General features: G+C 41.1%; 1 protein-coding gene across 6 annotated transcripts in view; it reads left to right on the forward strand.

Moving 5' to 3' along the window:
- SMARCAL1 (SNF2 related chromatin remodeling annealing helicase 1) overlaps positions 1–13680 on the forward strand; it is a 72344-nt gene that overhangs the window by 41686 nt on the left and 16978 nt on the right. For all 6 annotated transcript variants that reach the window (XM_077155069.1, XM_077155065.1, XM_077155068.1 and 3 more), the window contains 3 exons: positions 1446–1586; positions 4456–4674; positions 10722–10792. In XM_077155069.1, the coding sequence (XP_077011184.1) occupies positions 1446–1586; positions 4456–4674; positions 10722–10792 (431 nt within the window). The remainder of the gene's footprint in view (positions 1–1445; positions 1587–4455; positions 4675–10721; positions 10793–13680) is intronic.

Below are 13680 nucleotides of genomic sequence, written 5' to 3' on the forward strand. Positions count from 1 at the left end.
CCTGAAAATGTAGAGCTGTGTTCCAGTAGCCATGTTTCTTGATGATGATTGAACAATGATATAGCTTTCACAATGTGACTCTGTGATTGTGAAAACCTTGTGTCTGATGCTCCTTTTATCTACCATATAAACAGACGAGTAGAACATATGGAATAAAAATAAATAATAGGGGGAACAAATGTTAAAATAAATTTAGTTTGAAATGCTAGTGGTAAATGAAAGCGAGGGGTAAGGGGTATGGTATGTATAATCTTTTTTTTTTCTCTGTTATCATTTTATTTTTCTGTTGTCTCTTTATTTCTTTTTCTAAATTGATGCAAATGTTCTAAGAAATGATGAATATGCAACTCTGTGATAATATTAAGAATTACTGATTGTATATGTAGAATGGAATGATATCTTAATGTTTTGCTTGTTAATTTTTTTTAATTAATAAATAAATAAATAATAGGGGGGACAAATGTTAAAATAAATTTAGTTTGAAATGTTAGTGATCACTGAAAGGGAGGAGTAAGGGATGTGGTATGTATAATTTTTTTTCTCTTTTTGTTTTATTTCGTTTTCTGAACAGATGCAAATGTTCCAAGAAATGATCATGATGATGAATATCAACTATGTGATGATATTGTGAATTACTGATTATATATGTAGAACGGAATGATCAAAATAGGAATGTTTGCGTTTGCTTAGTGTTTTTTGGTATTTAAAAAAATAAAATAAACAAAAGGGCATAGCTCAAATACCCCTATAGATTGGAAGAAAGACAAAGGAGAGGTGGAGTTATAATAGAGAAGATAGGATTTACAAACAAGTATGACTGCTAAATCTTTATACTGATACTACTTTTAGTGTCCAATGCCTTGAAAGAGTTCAAAGGAAAAAATTGGAAAAAGAAAAAGAAAGAAAGAACTGTAACCATACCAAAACGCTGAAATCTGTCCTATAGCTAATTGTTGCAGTGTGCTTTGAGATATATTGCTTTTTTGTATGTTATTTTTTCACAAAAAAATAAAAATAGTAAATTAAAAAAAAGAAAGAAAGAAAGGAAAGAAATGGGCAGAATGGGCTGAGGCAGCAGGTAAGCACTTCAGAGAAGGAAATGACATCTGGGTGCTTATGTTGGCAAGGCTGTTGGGTTCTCTGATCATGCAAAGTCTTCTCCGGCCATACTGCCTTCACTTAGAAATTCCAGGTTGTGAGCCACACAGACTGTTAAGAATGAGGCTGAGCTTCATTGTCTTTGCAATCTGGAGCTACCCTTAGTTCTGAGATGATCTGACTTGAGAACTACCAGCTGGCACAGTGCCCTTGAGGTGACTGGTGTTCATGCTAGCTTACAGGGTATTTTGCTACCCTAATGGCATCCAGCTCCCATCCCAGGGGCTGACTGGGTATCCCTGGTATCTCTTCCATGTGTTCTCAGCACCTTGCTATTTGCTTTCCAGGTGGCCAAGAGGGTGATCTTACTGTCAGGCACTCCAGCCATGTCCCGGCCTGCAGAGCTCTACAATCAGATCATCGCAGTCAAACCAACTTTCTTCCCTCAGTTTCATGCCTTTGGACTCCGCTACTGTGATGCCAAGCGGGTATTTACTCCCTCTCCCCACTTTGGCCTACCCATCCCTCACCCTGATTTTGGCACTGACCTCTCGTTCCTTCTCCTTGGCCAAGGTGCAGTTGAGAGAGCACTGGCCAGGGGGCTGGATTGAGATGTTAGTTCTGCTTCACACCTTCCCCTAACCTGGGATTTTTCTCAAGGGTCAATGAGCCAAGTCCTGTCTAATTTTAACTGATCTATGGTGGTTCCAGGTGAGTGTTTTCCAGTAAAGGGTCTAGTGGCTAACGTGTAGACATATGATATCTAGGAGCCTACAGTGCTGCCTGAGAGAAGGGCCCTGAGGTCAGCTAGGGGTCAGGCTGAGGTCCCGGGTAGAGGGAAGAAAGTAGATGAGGTGTGTGATGGTTACCCTGCATGGGAGGAATATGAAGCAAAAGGGGAAAAACTCTTCTGTGCTAAAGACAAAGGAAAACCTTGGAACAGGAAGCAGGGAGGGAGTGTGAGCCTCGGGTGAGTCATTAAAGTGAATCGGGCCTGGTCAACAGGCTGGACACCTTTGCCTACTGGTCATTTCTATGACTCTGGTGCCCATGGAGCTGGGGCCTTAGGGGCTACTGTCTGTGCAGCCTCAGTTCTCCAAAAATGTCAGGGAAAGCCCTAAAAACGCAAGGACTGTTGCAATCAAAACTTCTCTTCCTTTAACCTCGTTAATTCAGACCTCAGGGGTTCCTGCTTTGTGATCAAATTCCAGACTTACTGAGCCCTTATTTGCATCTAGCTGCAGCTTATTCACATTCCATCTATGAGGGAAAAAACTTGCTTTGCAAATTCATGATGTTAGTATGATTGCCTGCCTTAATTTTTAATACATTTTTAAAAGAAAAAATCCTTTCAAGTACCTTAAAAGTATCCATTTACACTCAAAGTACCTATGTAAGTGGTAATGTTTTGCAAAGTTAATTGCAAGCCATTTTTAGCTGCTATTGAAGCAGGAAATTTCTCAACTGTTAAATGCATTTGAAATCCATACACTTCTTTAATAAAATCTGTAATTCACTTTCCTCATGGATCAGTCCAGATTGGATTGATTTTATATAGTTTTCATGGTCCCTCAAAGCTCTTTATGTGTGATTTGAATTTTTGTTCTAATTGCAGACGATCCACTTTCAGAAAAGGGTCTTCTTTCCTTTGACTTTCTGGGCCATGATACAATGTTGAGCTAGTGATAGAAGGGGCTGAAGGTGGAATTTATCAGCTTTCCTCCTCAAGCTCTCCCTTCCTGTGTTCCCAATCTCAGGTCAGAAACCGAGGAGTCATCCTTGAAGCCTCCTCTCCTCCTCTCTCCCTGCCTGCACCTCCCACCCCAATAAAGCAAATGGTAAAGGTCATCCTACAATGTGGCAGGCAGTGATTTAGGACTAACTCCTTGAGGGCCTGGACAGTGCTTTCCTCATCTTTCCAGCCTTCCTTCCACCTAACCCAGTGCCAGTACCTGTTGTGGTCTCAATGAAAGCTTCTTGGGTTGCGATTATTCCAAAGTTCAATTTCAACCTTTTGTCTTTTGGGGGTTTGGGCTGCAGAATTAAGAGCTGACAATAGTATAACTTTGGAGCTTGATATCCAAATTAATGACAAGTCCCGCTTGTTCCCAGCGTGGTTTTTATTTAATGCCACCTGTAGGCCAGAGCTGCTTTTATCAGGGTAGTTTCATGTATTACAAGAAGCCACCGAAGAGACGTCCGTACTGAGCTCGTTTGTGACTTCACAGCTCTACAGGCATTTGCTGAGAACTTCCAGTTGATTTCAGAGTGCCTTTTAAAAGAGGAAACAGCTTTTGATCATTTTATTTCTCCACCCTTGACACGCTGCCTCCCTTGAGATCCTAAATGAGGGAACCATGTTTGTGAAAGACTGCACAGGCACTCAAAAAACCACCTCTGGTTTCAACTAGACTGATGAAAGTCTGCCTGGGTGCCTGAACCCCACCCCCAACAGCCATCACCAACGAACAGCACTACAGTTGCTTTTACCACATTGTGCTTCGTTGTGTTGGTGTAACCCATAGTGAGGAGCTCTAGGTTTTTTGGGTTTGGGTTTGTTCTGCTTTTTTGTTTGACTTTTTTTTTTCCATTGGGAAATTGGAGGTTTCCAGAGCAATCATGCATAAAATACAGAGTTCCCATATGCCCTCTTATCATCAACATTTTGCAGTAAGGTGGTATGTTTATTACAATTGATAAAAGAACATTTTTTTTGTATGCGGTACGGTGGGGGTCACATTTCATTCTTTTTCCATGTGAGTATCCCATTATTGCAGCACCATTTGTTGAATTTTTTTTGAAAGTGCACGGCTGGGAATTGAACTCATATCCCTTTTGGCAGGTGAGAATTCTACCACTGAGCTACCCTTGCACCCCAAAAGAACATTTTTATAATTGTACAATTAACTATAACCCTTCGGACATCGGTTTTAAAACCCCTGTAAAATTCATCAGATGAACATGTTACAATGACATAATTTTACTATATTGCGAATTTGACTGTCTAGGATAAACCTTAGAGAAGATTGACTTCTGTATTTAATATACAGGGATAATCTGACAAGGCTTGAGTTTTTTTCTTTTTTAACATAATGGACACCAGACTGCTTGACTGGTTAGATTTTCCTTTTTGCCTTTGCTGCCAGAGAGCTTGGTGCCAATTCATAGAACCCCAGGTTCTGTGTTTTTGTGTCCAGCTTGTCCCTGACTTTCCTTCTTCCCTTTTCTTTTCTCACCTGTTTGTCTGGTATTATTTGGAATTTTCTTGATCATTGAAAAGCCCTTTGCGGTTTCTCCCAGCACAGCCGGGGCTGGTCGTGTCGTCCATCTAACGGGACTGTGTTCCCTTCTCCTCAGCACCCCTGGGGATGGGATTACTCCGGCTCCTCCAACCTCAGGGAGCTGAAACTCCTGCTGGAGGAGGCGGTCATGCTGCGCCGCCTCAAGTCCGACGTCCTCTCCCAGCTCCCTGCCAAACAGCGCAAGATGGTGGTGATTGCCCCCGGGCGGATCGGTGCCAGGGCCAGGGCGGCCCTGGACGCTGCGGCCAAGGAAATGACCACCAAGGACAAAACTGTGAGTCTGGGGCTGAGACGGGGATTTGGAAGGAGACGTGTGGGCGGGGGGCGTTCCTTCCCGGGAGGGGCTCTGCGGAAATGACCCAGAGTTCCCTCCAGGACCTCTTCTCTCTTCCCTGGGCCAGCACAGCGAGTGCCCATTGCATTTCTCAGCCTGCATTGTTGATTTCCAAAGTCTCTTATTAATTGGCTTTTTAATTCCTGTGTAGGTGGCTCTTGACAGATGATCTTAAAAATAACTCCAGGGGAACTACAGGATGGTGATGTGCATTCTGAAGCCCTCAGAGAAAGTGGAAGTTTATTATTTATGTATTTTGAGAATACATGTAGAAATTAGTCTTACATGTATTCGATATATACACTAGTCCTCTGACCCTACCGTCATTTACTTTCATCACAGTAATGAAGTGACGTTGGGATAACCCTATTAGCCCTTTAAAGTCCTTATTACAGCCAATTAAGTAAAGTTGGTGGGAAGCTGGTACTCCCATTGTAACTTGCCCGATGTCTTTTGGCTACTAAATGGCAGAGCTAGAACTAAGCTAGCCTGGGGATGGGATTACTATGTTTCAGGGTTCCTTCCACCATGGTGGTTTTAACTTAACTGTCATTAATGTCGTACGGTTCCATAGTCACACCAATTCTGTTTCTCTTGGGATAAAACCTTTCAATTTTTTGTTGCCAAGAATGTTTTTTGATATTATCGTGAAACATTATCTGGGATTGATATTACCCCATATAAAGTAACTAGGGTATAATTGAGATATCAGTCTTCTGAGAGATTACAAAATAAAGAAGAGTGACTAGAGACAGAATGTATGGTTTTTTTTTTAATGTTATTTTACCATGTGATGAATAAGACTAGCTACCAACTTTTAAGAAACAGAATTATGTAGAGGATGCACTGGTATATTTTCAAGCTGTATTTGGTTTATATTTTATTACATGTACTAATTCAGACGAAATGAGTAGACATAATCTCTTTGCCATGGAGCTTTCAAACAAAATGTAACAACATTGATATGATGTACAGATCAGTGGTTCTCAAATTATATTTTAGTAGCACCGTAAGCCAAACCAGAGTGTTCTTTTGCTAGAATCAACCTTGGTTTCCAGAGATAATTCAAAATGAAAAAATTTTTGTCAACTTTAAGTTTTGTTTCCTACAACTTTTTCTTAAACCCCTTATGACTATGTCCGCTAGTGACTTTCTTGTCTGCCAGACTAGAAAACCAGTGAACAAAGATAGTAAATATAATATTAATGGAAAAATCCAGATATGTGATATTCTTAGTTGCAGAGGTCTAAATATTTATAAATTACTATGTTTCCTGCTAGTAAAATTGTTCCTGCATGTATATAATGGAATTAATTCTGTCAGTAGTTCATGGGATTCCCCAAAGTACCTTTGCCTCTGCGTGAACTACCTCCTGGACAAGTTTGAGAACAGCGAGTGTTAAAAAAACTGAAAAAGCAGTCAGTGGGCATTTGAATTGTGATGGAAGTCAAATTAACGGTCCAGAAGGTAACTGAATTGTGCAGTATGACCAAAAAGGGAAAACAGAGGTAACGGGAATTTTGTACTTAGTGCAAAAAAGTTTGAACACATTTTTAAACTTTCCAACATGCACAGTTCCTCAAGTTGGATGAGTGTGACACTTTTCAAAGATGATTTCAGATGTAGCCTGAAAATTTGATTTCTGAGTTTACGGTTGGTGATATGAAATTGACAAGACTGAACCATGGAAATCAGAAAAGTGGGATGTTATATAACTTCAGACAGCAGTGCAGATCCCCTGAATTCTTTGGGATATTGTGATTTTTTTTCTTACCTAAAAAAGGGAACCTTGATCTGCCTCGTGTGCGTGGTGCTGAAAAAGGTCATAAGGATGGTGCCCAGTTGCTCTGAGTCCTTCTTGTTGTGTGATTGTCGTCTCTGCTTCAGAATTAGTGCAGAGTCTTAGCTGTCTTTGGAGATCTTGAACCCAAGGCCTTAATGGCAGTGTAATTCCTCAAGAATCCAGCTGAGAGGGATGGAGTCGCTCTCTGCTCCTTCGGAATCTTAGGGAAATTAAGAGTTTATCACTGAAAGATAGAAATTGAACTGGTACAGATCACCTTCAGTGTGGCACTGAAGTGGGATACTTAATCCTTTTAGATAATATAAGTCCTTGAGATCTTTATTTCCTTTTGTGTTCTTTCATGTAAATTTATTTTTATGGATTTGAAAAATGAATTGGTGTACCTTGCGCTTTGGGCCATCAGGACCTTTGTACATCTAAAGCCCCCAGTTTGGTGCACTTTTAAACCACGGTTCCAACCAGAAGCATCACCTTAACTCAGGAAGGGCGGCCAGGATCCACTGGGAAGTAGGTTGGTTGTTCACTGGCAGATCTTCCAAGCCCTGGTCACCCATGAGATCCTGAGTTGAAAGAGAAAAATGGGGAATGGTGATTTTAGTTAAATAAGGCCTTCGGAATCTACAGAAATACCCCCCACCCCACCCCACCACACCCCCTTTCCCTGTTTTTTTTTTGTTCCTTTTTAGCCCCAAATTTCTTTATGGGTTTGCATCTCATGGTACCTCTAGCACAGCACAGCTGACCTGCCAAGAATTGATTCTTTCTTTAATCCCTCACACCTTTCCATCCAGAGAATGACATTTTTTAAAAAAGCTTTAAATCACAGAAGCGAAGGTGAAGCAGCAACTTATAAAATATAATATATAATGAAAGCTTTTTCATATTTTTTAACTGAAATAATAGGTATCTCTTCACAGGCTGAGAAAAGCTGACTCTACTCATCTTTTGTCTAAAGCCATTTTTAATTCGGCAGGACCAGGAGTAGAAAAGTGGAGCAGGCCCACACAGACTTCCCAGAGACATCATCAGTCCCCCTTTCTGCCTGTTGGCAGTTCATTCACATTTCCAACATGGAAATATAAATTTGAAACCTGCAGTGGATCTTATTTTGTAGAAGTCTTAGGCAGCCGGAACAAAGAATACAGGTTATTTCAAATTTCCTGGCCCATGAGTGGTAAAAGAAGTCAAATTATTAATGAACTGGTGCTGTGTTTACCCAGTTTGGGGAGGAAACTTAGTTTTGAGGTGCTTTTGTTTTGTTTTGGTTTTGTTTTGTTTTAATGATGGAACTTATCAATTTCTCCTATATTAAAAATGGAACAAATGCCTATTGTATAAAGTCTAAAAAATAAAAAAGATCCTCTAATAAGTAGCACTTATTGAACAGTTGCTATATGCCAGCCACTGTTTTAATGTGCAGTAAGTTATTTAATTCTCACCATCAGGATTCCAGCCCAGATATTTTGGATTTAGAACCTATACTTTTGATTTTTTTGGGGGGTGGTGGTGGTGCATGGGCCAGGAATTGAACCCAGGTCTCCCACATGGCAGGCGAGCATTCTACCACTGAACCACTCCTGCACCTCACAAACCTATACTTTTAAATGTTACAAATTGTCATTCTGCTGTCGAGTAGCTGTGTGACCTGGGCAAATCATTTGACTTTTCTGTCTCAGTTTCCTCACCTGTAAAATGGGGATTGTAATAGTACTTTCCTCAAAGTGCTGCTGATTATTACATAAGTTAATACATGTATTGTTTTTAGAACAGTGCCTGGCCCATAATAAGTATTGTATAGTGTTGTTATTTTTCTTACTACACTAAAAAGAATCCCGTGTTTCTCATGTCACGTAATTTTGATATGTATCATCTGGGTAATTTTCCTATAGTATTTATGTTTATATATGTATTTAAAATATGTGTGATAAGCAATATGTCTATTTTAAAAGCAGAATCAGTATCATATAAACATACCTTAAATTGAGGAGACAGCAGGTTATAAAATTGCATCATGAACTTTGACATGTTAAATATACTTTTAAAACAATGTTTAAAGATTGCATAGTGTCTTCTGACGTGGCTATATTTGTAATTTTGTTAACTGGGCGTTTAAGTTATTTTTAATGTTTAACTCTTCTAAGTACTACTACACCGATCATAGGAGCTTACAAATAAATTTGTATACATCTGATTATATCAAAAGGGTAAATTTTAAGGAGTAAGTTGCTGGATCACAGGGCAAGGGGATATTCTAGAGACTTTTGGTACATTTTGCCAAATTCTCCCTAGTAAGGTTAGGTTGGTAGGTACTCCCACGCACACTGTTTAATAAAGGAGTTTGTTTGCTCACCCCCTTATCAACTCTAGGTTAGAAATCTTGAAGTAAGCTTTCTGAAAGGGCTTTTCACAGTTTCTCCATCTGTCTATTTTGCCCCATCCCTTTCTTATTAGGAGGTATAGAGTGAGTGAGGGTGGGTAAGAGGGAAGGACCCAGTAAGAGTAACGAGATGCCCTGAAGGGTAACGTGAGTAAACTTAGAGTGAGGGAGCCTGGAGGGGACTGATTGGGGAATACACATTGTGGATGAGGACATCACATGGAAGCGTGCCCGACTCTGTCCCTTTAGCATGTCCTACTGGGGACCCCATTAGGTTAGAGGACTAATTGCTGCAAGGCACCCTTTGGAGGTCCATGAATGGACCTCAGGAAATCCATGGACTCATTGACCCCAGTTGAAATACTGTGTGTGTGTGTGTGTGTGTGTGTGTGTGTGTGTGTGTGCGCGCGCGCGCACAAGTACTCATGTGTAGAGTCTCATCAGAATCTAAAATAAAACCCATAAGCTTGAAGGACATTAAGACCCACTCCCGTGGAGAAGCATCTTCAATATGAGTTCCCAGAAAGTTCACATCAGCTAATTGGATGACTGCCACAAAATAGGAAGGATGGTAGACCCCACTGCCACAACACATGTAGGAAATGAAGTGACCCACTCCCAGGTATCTGTGAATTCCTGGGGCTCCTGGTTTCCTTCTCCTTTCCTATCACAACCTAAAAGAAAGACTATTCCAAGCCAAGAAGCTGTTTTGACCAGGAAGCTTTTTCCAACTTGCAGGACATCAGTAGTTTGGGGTACAGTCTGACTGTGGCTGCTTTCCTAAGTTATTAAGTACCAAGAAGTGATGAATGAGTTCAGGACCAGGGGCGTTTCATTTTGGTGCCACTTCTTTGTTCCACAGAAAGTCGTCTTATCAGCCACTCTTCTCACAAGGACCAGGCACAAAAATGTGGGGCCTCTAGAAACCCATGCTTGCCAGTGGGAGGCAAGAACTGCCTTATCAGTGATGCAGGAGTATCTTCTCTGAGAGATAATAAATGTTATCTCATATAATTATGAAACTATTTGAATATCTCCTGTGTTAGTTTCTTTATTAGGGTCTATTTAGATGCAAAATATATAGGAAACATGGATTATTCTCCTGCTAAGTTAATTATAGTATGTGGGAGATAAGCCAACATCATGTTAAAAGTGGTTTTAATATTATGCTAGAATAAAAAAAACAGTTGGGGTCAATTGGAATTGATTCACAGTCTTGGACAGAGTTGAGCCTGGTCAGGCAGGTGTAGACACAGCTTGGCAGGAGAAAAGGGGGCATCAAAAAGCAGGCTGGGCAGTTGTCATGTACAGGTACTCACCAAAGTGTAATAAATAATGTGTTTCCCAAGGCCATGTGTGAGCTAACCAACATAAGGTTGGTATATAAGGTGAAGCCCTACTTGAATTGCATTTCCAAAGAGCTTTTGTATTCCTTGCCTCGTTCAATTCTTTTTTTTTTTTTTAACATGGGCAGGCACCAGGAATCGAACCTGGGTCCTCGGGCTTGGCAGGCAAGCATTCTTACCTGCTGAGCCACTGTGGCCCACCCTCGTTCAATTCTTACCAGTTTCTGGAGAAGGACAGAGTAGCTATAGCGTTCTATTTCCAAGCACAAAACCAGGGTTCAAGTTGCAGCTCCTGCGACTTGGCTAAAGCCAGCATATAAATCAGTGTCAGCGCCAGGGTCTCCTGACTCTGGGGGTGGGTGGCTAGAACTGGAAAAGCTCACAGTGGCAGTAATTTGGTTAGCTTATTCCAGAGTTCTCAGGGTGAGGGATTTTAAACTCTCAACTTCCCTTTCAACAGAAATTGCAGCAGAAAGAAGCCCTCATTCTCTTCTTCAACAGAACAGCTGAAGCTAAAATCCCATGTGTCATGTAAGTGGTCACCAAGTGTTGACATTCTCCCACTGTCTTCCCCTTCCTCCTTCTCTCTTACTATCTCTCTGTGTCATCTTTACGAACACTTACTTCCTTAGTCTGCTGGAAGGGCTTCACTACTCTGCAGAGATGGTCAGTGTTGTGAGGTTCGATTATAGCTATCTTTTAAATAAATTTAGGGTGCCTTTGCCCCATCACCCACAAGGCAACTGGAGCCACTGCTGGAAACATGCTTGGGGTCCCTTAACCCAGAGGGACTGCAGCTGTTGCCACTTACTAAGGAGGGTGGGATTGGCCCAGACACTAAAAGGAAAAGGTTTCCTCTTACTAGAAAGTTTGTCCATTAGTTTTAGGGATTTCATAGAAGATAGAGAGAAGTTGCCTTATATGGATACTCTGGCCCATTCCAGAGGCATGAGGTTTTATCCATTAGTTACCTAAGTAAAATGGTGACAATCAAAATTTATCTGAGAAATATGGGCAAATGGCCATTTTCCACTTAATTCTCGCCTGCCTTATAAACTAAAGCTAAAGAAGTCGTTTCTATTCTTGAAATTGCTCACTAGCTTTAAACAATCTCAGTTGTCTACCTCTCTTAAAAACCCACTCATATTCAATTAACATGGTTGAAACTGGAGGCAATTCTAGTGGCATGCACTTTGCCTGATTTTTTTATTGTTTCACATTCATGTGAGATGCTGGCAGGCTAATGGTCCAAGTGACTAAACTGCAGTGAAAATGAATTTAGTGTGGGTTGAGCAGTGCCAGATTGGCTGTGGGGACTGAGATCTGGATAAATTGAGAAACACAGGGCCTCTCCCAGCCTCTCCACTCAGCGTTCAGATCTCCTCAACCCCTGGCCTCCCCCTCCCATCCTTAAACGTGGTACGAGAGTGAGTTCACTGCTCTTTTCAAGTCTAAGATTCCTCACAAAAAGGCTGTGGAATGGTGACCAGCTCTCCTTCTACCCTCTGGGCACTACCCTTTTCGTTTATGATACTGTTACAAGACTAATAAACTCTAGATGTCGTTTTTATGGCCTGGAAACTTATCTCTCAGAAACTAATCTGAACTAGTTCCCGCCAACACATTCCTCATGTACTGCTGAATAACAGATGGCAAGCCTGTGTGTTCTCTCCCTGGCTCCCTCAGCTTGTGACCTACAAAACGCAGGGCCCCTTTGTGCCTCTCTCTTCAGGCATTGGGCCCCAAACCACCCATTTCCCTCAGAAATTTAAATCTAACCATTTTACTGCCTCATAAATAAGCTTACACAAACTTCTTCAAAATATGACAAAAACTGGATATTGCTTTTTGGTTTCTAAACAACTTTTACATCTGGGAACTCATTTCGCATTTACAGCATCTTTTTGAGATTAGTAGGAAAAGTCTTGTTGGCCCCATTTTTAAGATGCAGAAACCGAGGAAAGCCAATATAGATTTCCAGATCTCAGAGTCACCCTGTTTATGAAGGGGTGAGCTATGTGTTGTTATTCAAGATTTAGTGGAAATTAGATCATAGATCTTAAAGCAAAACCCCATTTTCTCTGCTAGTTTTTTTTGTTTTGTTTTGTTTTTGTTTTGTTTTGTTTTTTTTGTTAGTTGTTGCTGTTGCTTGTTTTTATTCTGATGGGATCTTTGGATATAAAAGCCACAGTCATTGTGATAGGCAAATATTTCTAGCCTGGTAACTTAGGGACCTGAGGAAGAGCAGGAAAGAGCTGTGTCCAGGATGTAGGGGGAGAGGTATCAGGAAATCAAGGCCTATGGTTTTTATGAGCCCACCAAGTCAATATTGTGACCTTGTGACTTTTTGATGCTAAGGCAGTAGACTGTTTTGCTCATATCGTGGCATACTTTATGCTTCTCATACTAATTAAAGCAGATTCTGTTAGTACCAACAATTCACAAATTAAGCTCAAGTCAAGTATCCTGGTCAGTCAGAAAGAATACTTTCAAATACTTGAAAGTATTTCTTAGATATTTAGAGGAGAGTCCACTTACCTTTCCACCAGCTGCATGTAACTGAGCAAACGATTGAGATTTGTCCTTTAAGAAAGAACGATGTCTGTTCTCTGTCCAGACATGCCCACTTCTCAGGCTGGCCTCACACCAAAGCAAGTACTTAGTGTCTCCCAGGGCGCTCCCCTTCCCTGTTGCCCGTCCTTGGTTTACCTCGTGTGTGGAATTGTGAACCCTCTGCAGGGTGCTAACCCCAGGGAAGCTGGGGAGGGTCTGCTGGCTGAGTGGTACTCTCTCCAAACAGTTCCTTGAGAGTAGCTGCCGTCCTGTAAGGCCAGGGCTAAAGTTGAGGGGTGGGGAGGTAAGAATAAACACGGTAGACAGAGGAGAGAAATAAACTATAGGGAGGGTAAGACAAAGGAAAGAGATCCATCACTCCATGTTCCTTTGTCTCAGAAAAGAATTCAGTTAGCACTAACTAAACTGTAGTTTGAAGTCTCAGGCCAGAGGGAACTGGAGAGCTTTCCCTGAATGACAGCTATTCCCCGAAGAACTCTTCACATTACTACTTATATCCCAATATTAAGCCTCCAGCAGTTTGTTGGCTGCCAAGAGTCCCGTCACCCACTGCCTGAGAGTTTTTAGATCTATGGAATACAATTCAATTTGCATTGAAAACATAGTATAATGATAGCAGCAGCTAAAGTGAAAGCTTCCATGATCCCAGATAATAAGAATATTTCAATAACATACCAGTGACACATAAAAAGTAAGGACAGCTTGATGTATTTATATGTGTAAGATGAGTAAAAGGTAAAAAAAAGAACTCTTTTGCCTCTTTATGCACATGACACAAGCTCCTAATTATTCTTCTGTTCAAGTGAGCAGGTGTGAGGTAAGCAGGGAGAAGCCGGCTCTCAGAG

The sequence above is a fragment of the Tamandua tetradactyla genome, chromosome 3 (genome assembly GCF_023851605.1).
Source record: "Tamandua tetradactyla isolate mTamTet1 chromosome 3, mTamTet1.pri, whole genome shotgun sequence".
Lineage (NCBI taxonomy): Eukaryota > Metazoa > Chordata > Mammalia > Pilosa > Myrmecophagidae > Tamandua > Tamandua tetradactyla.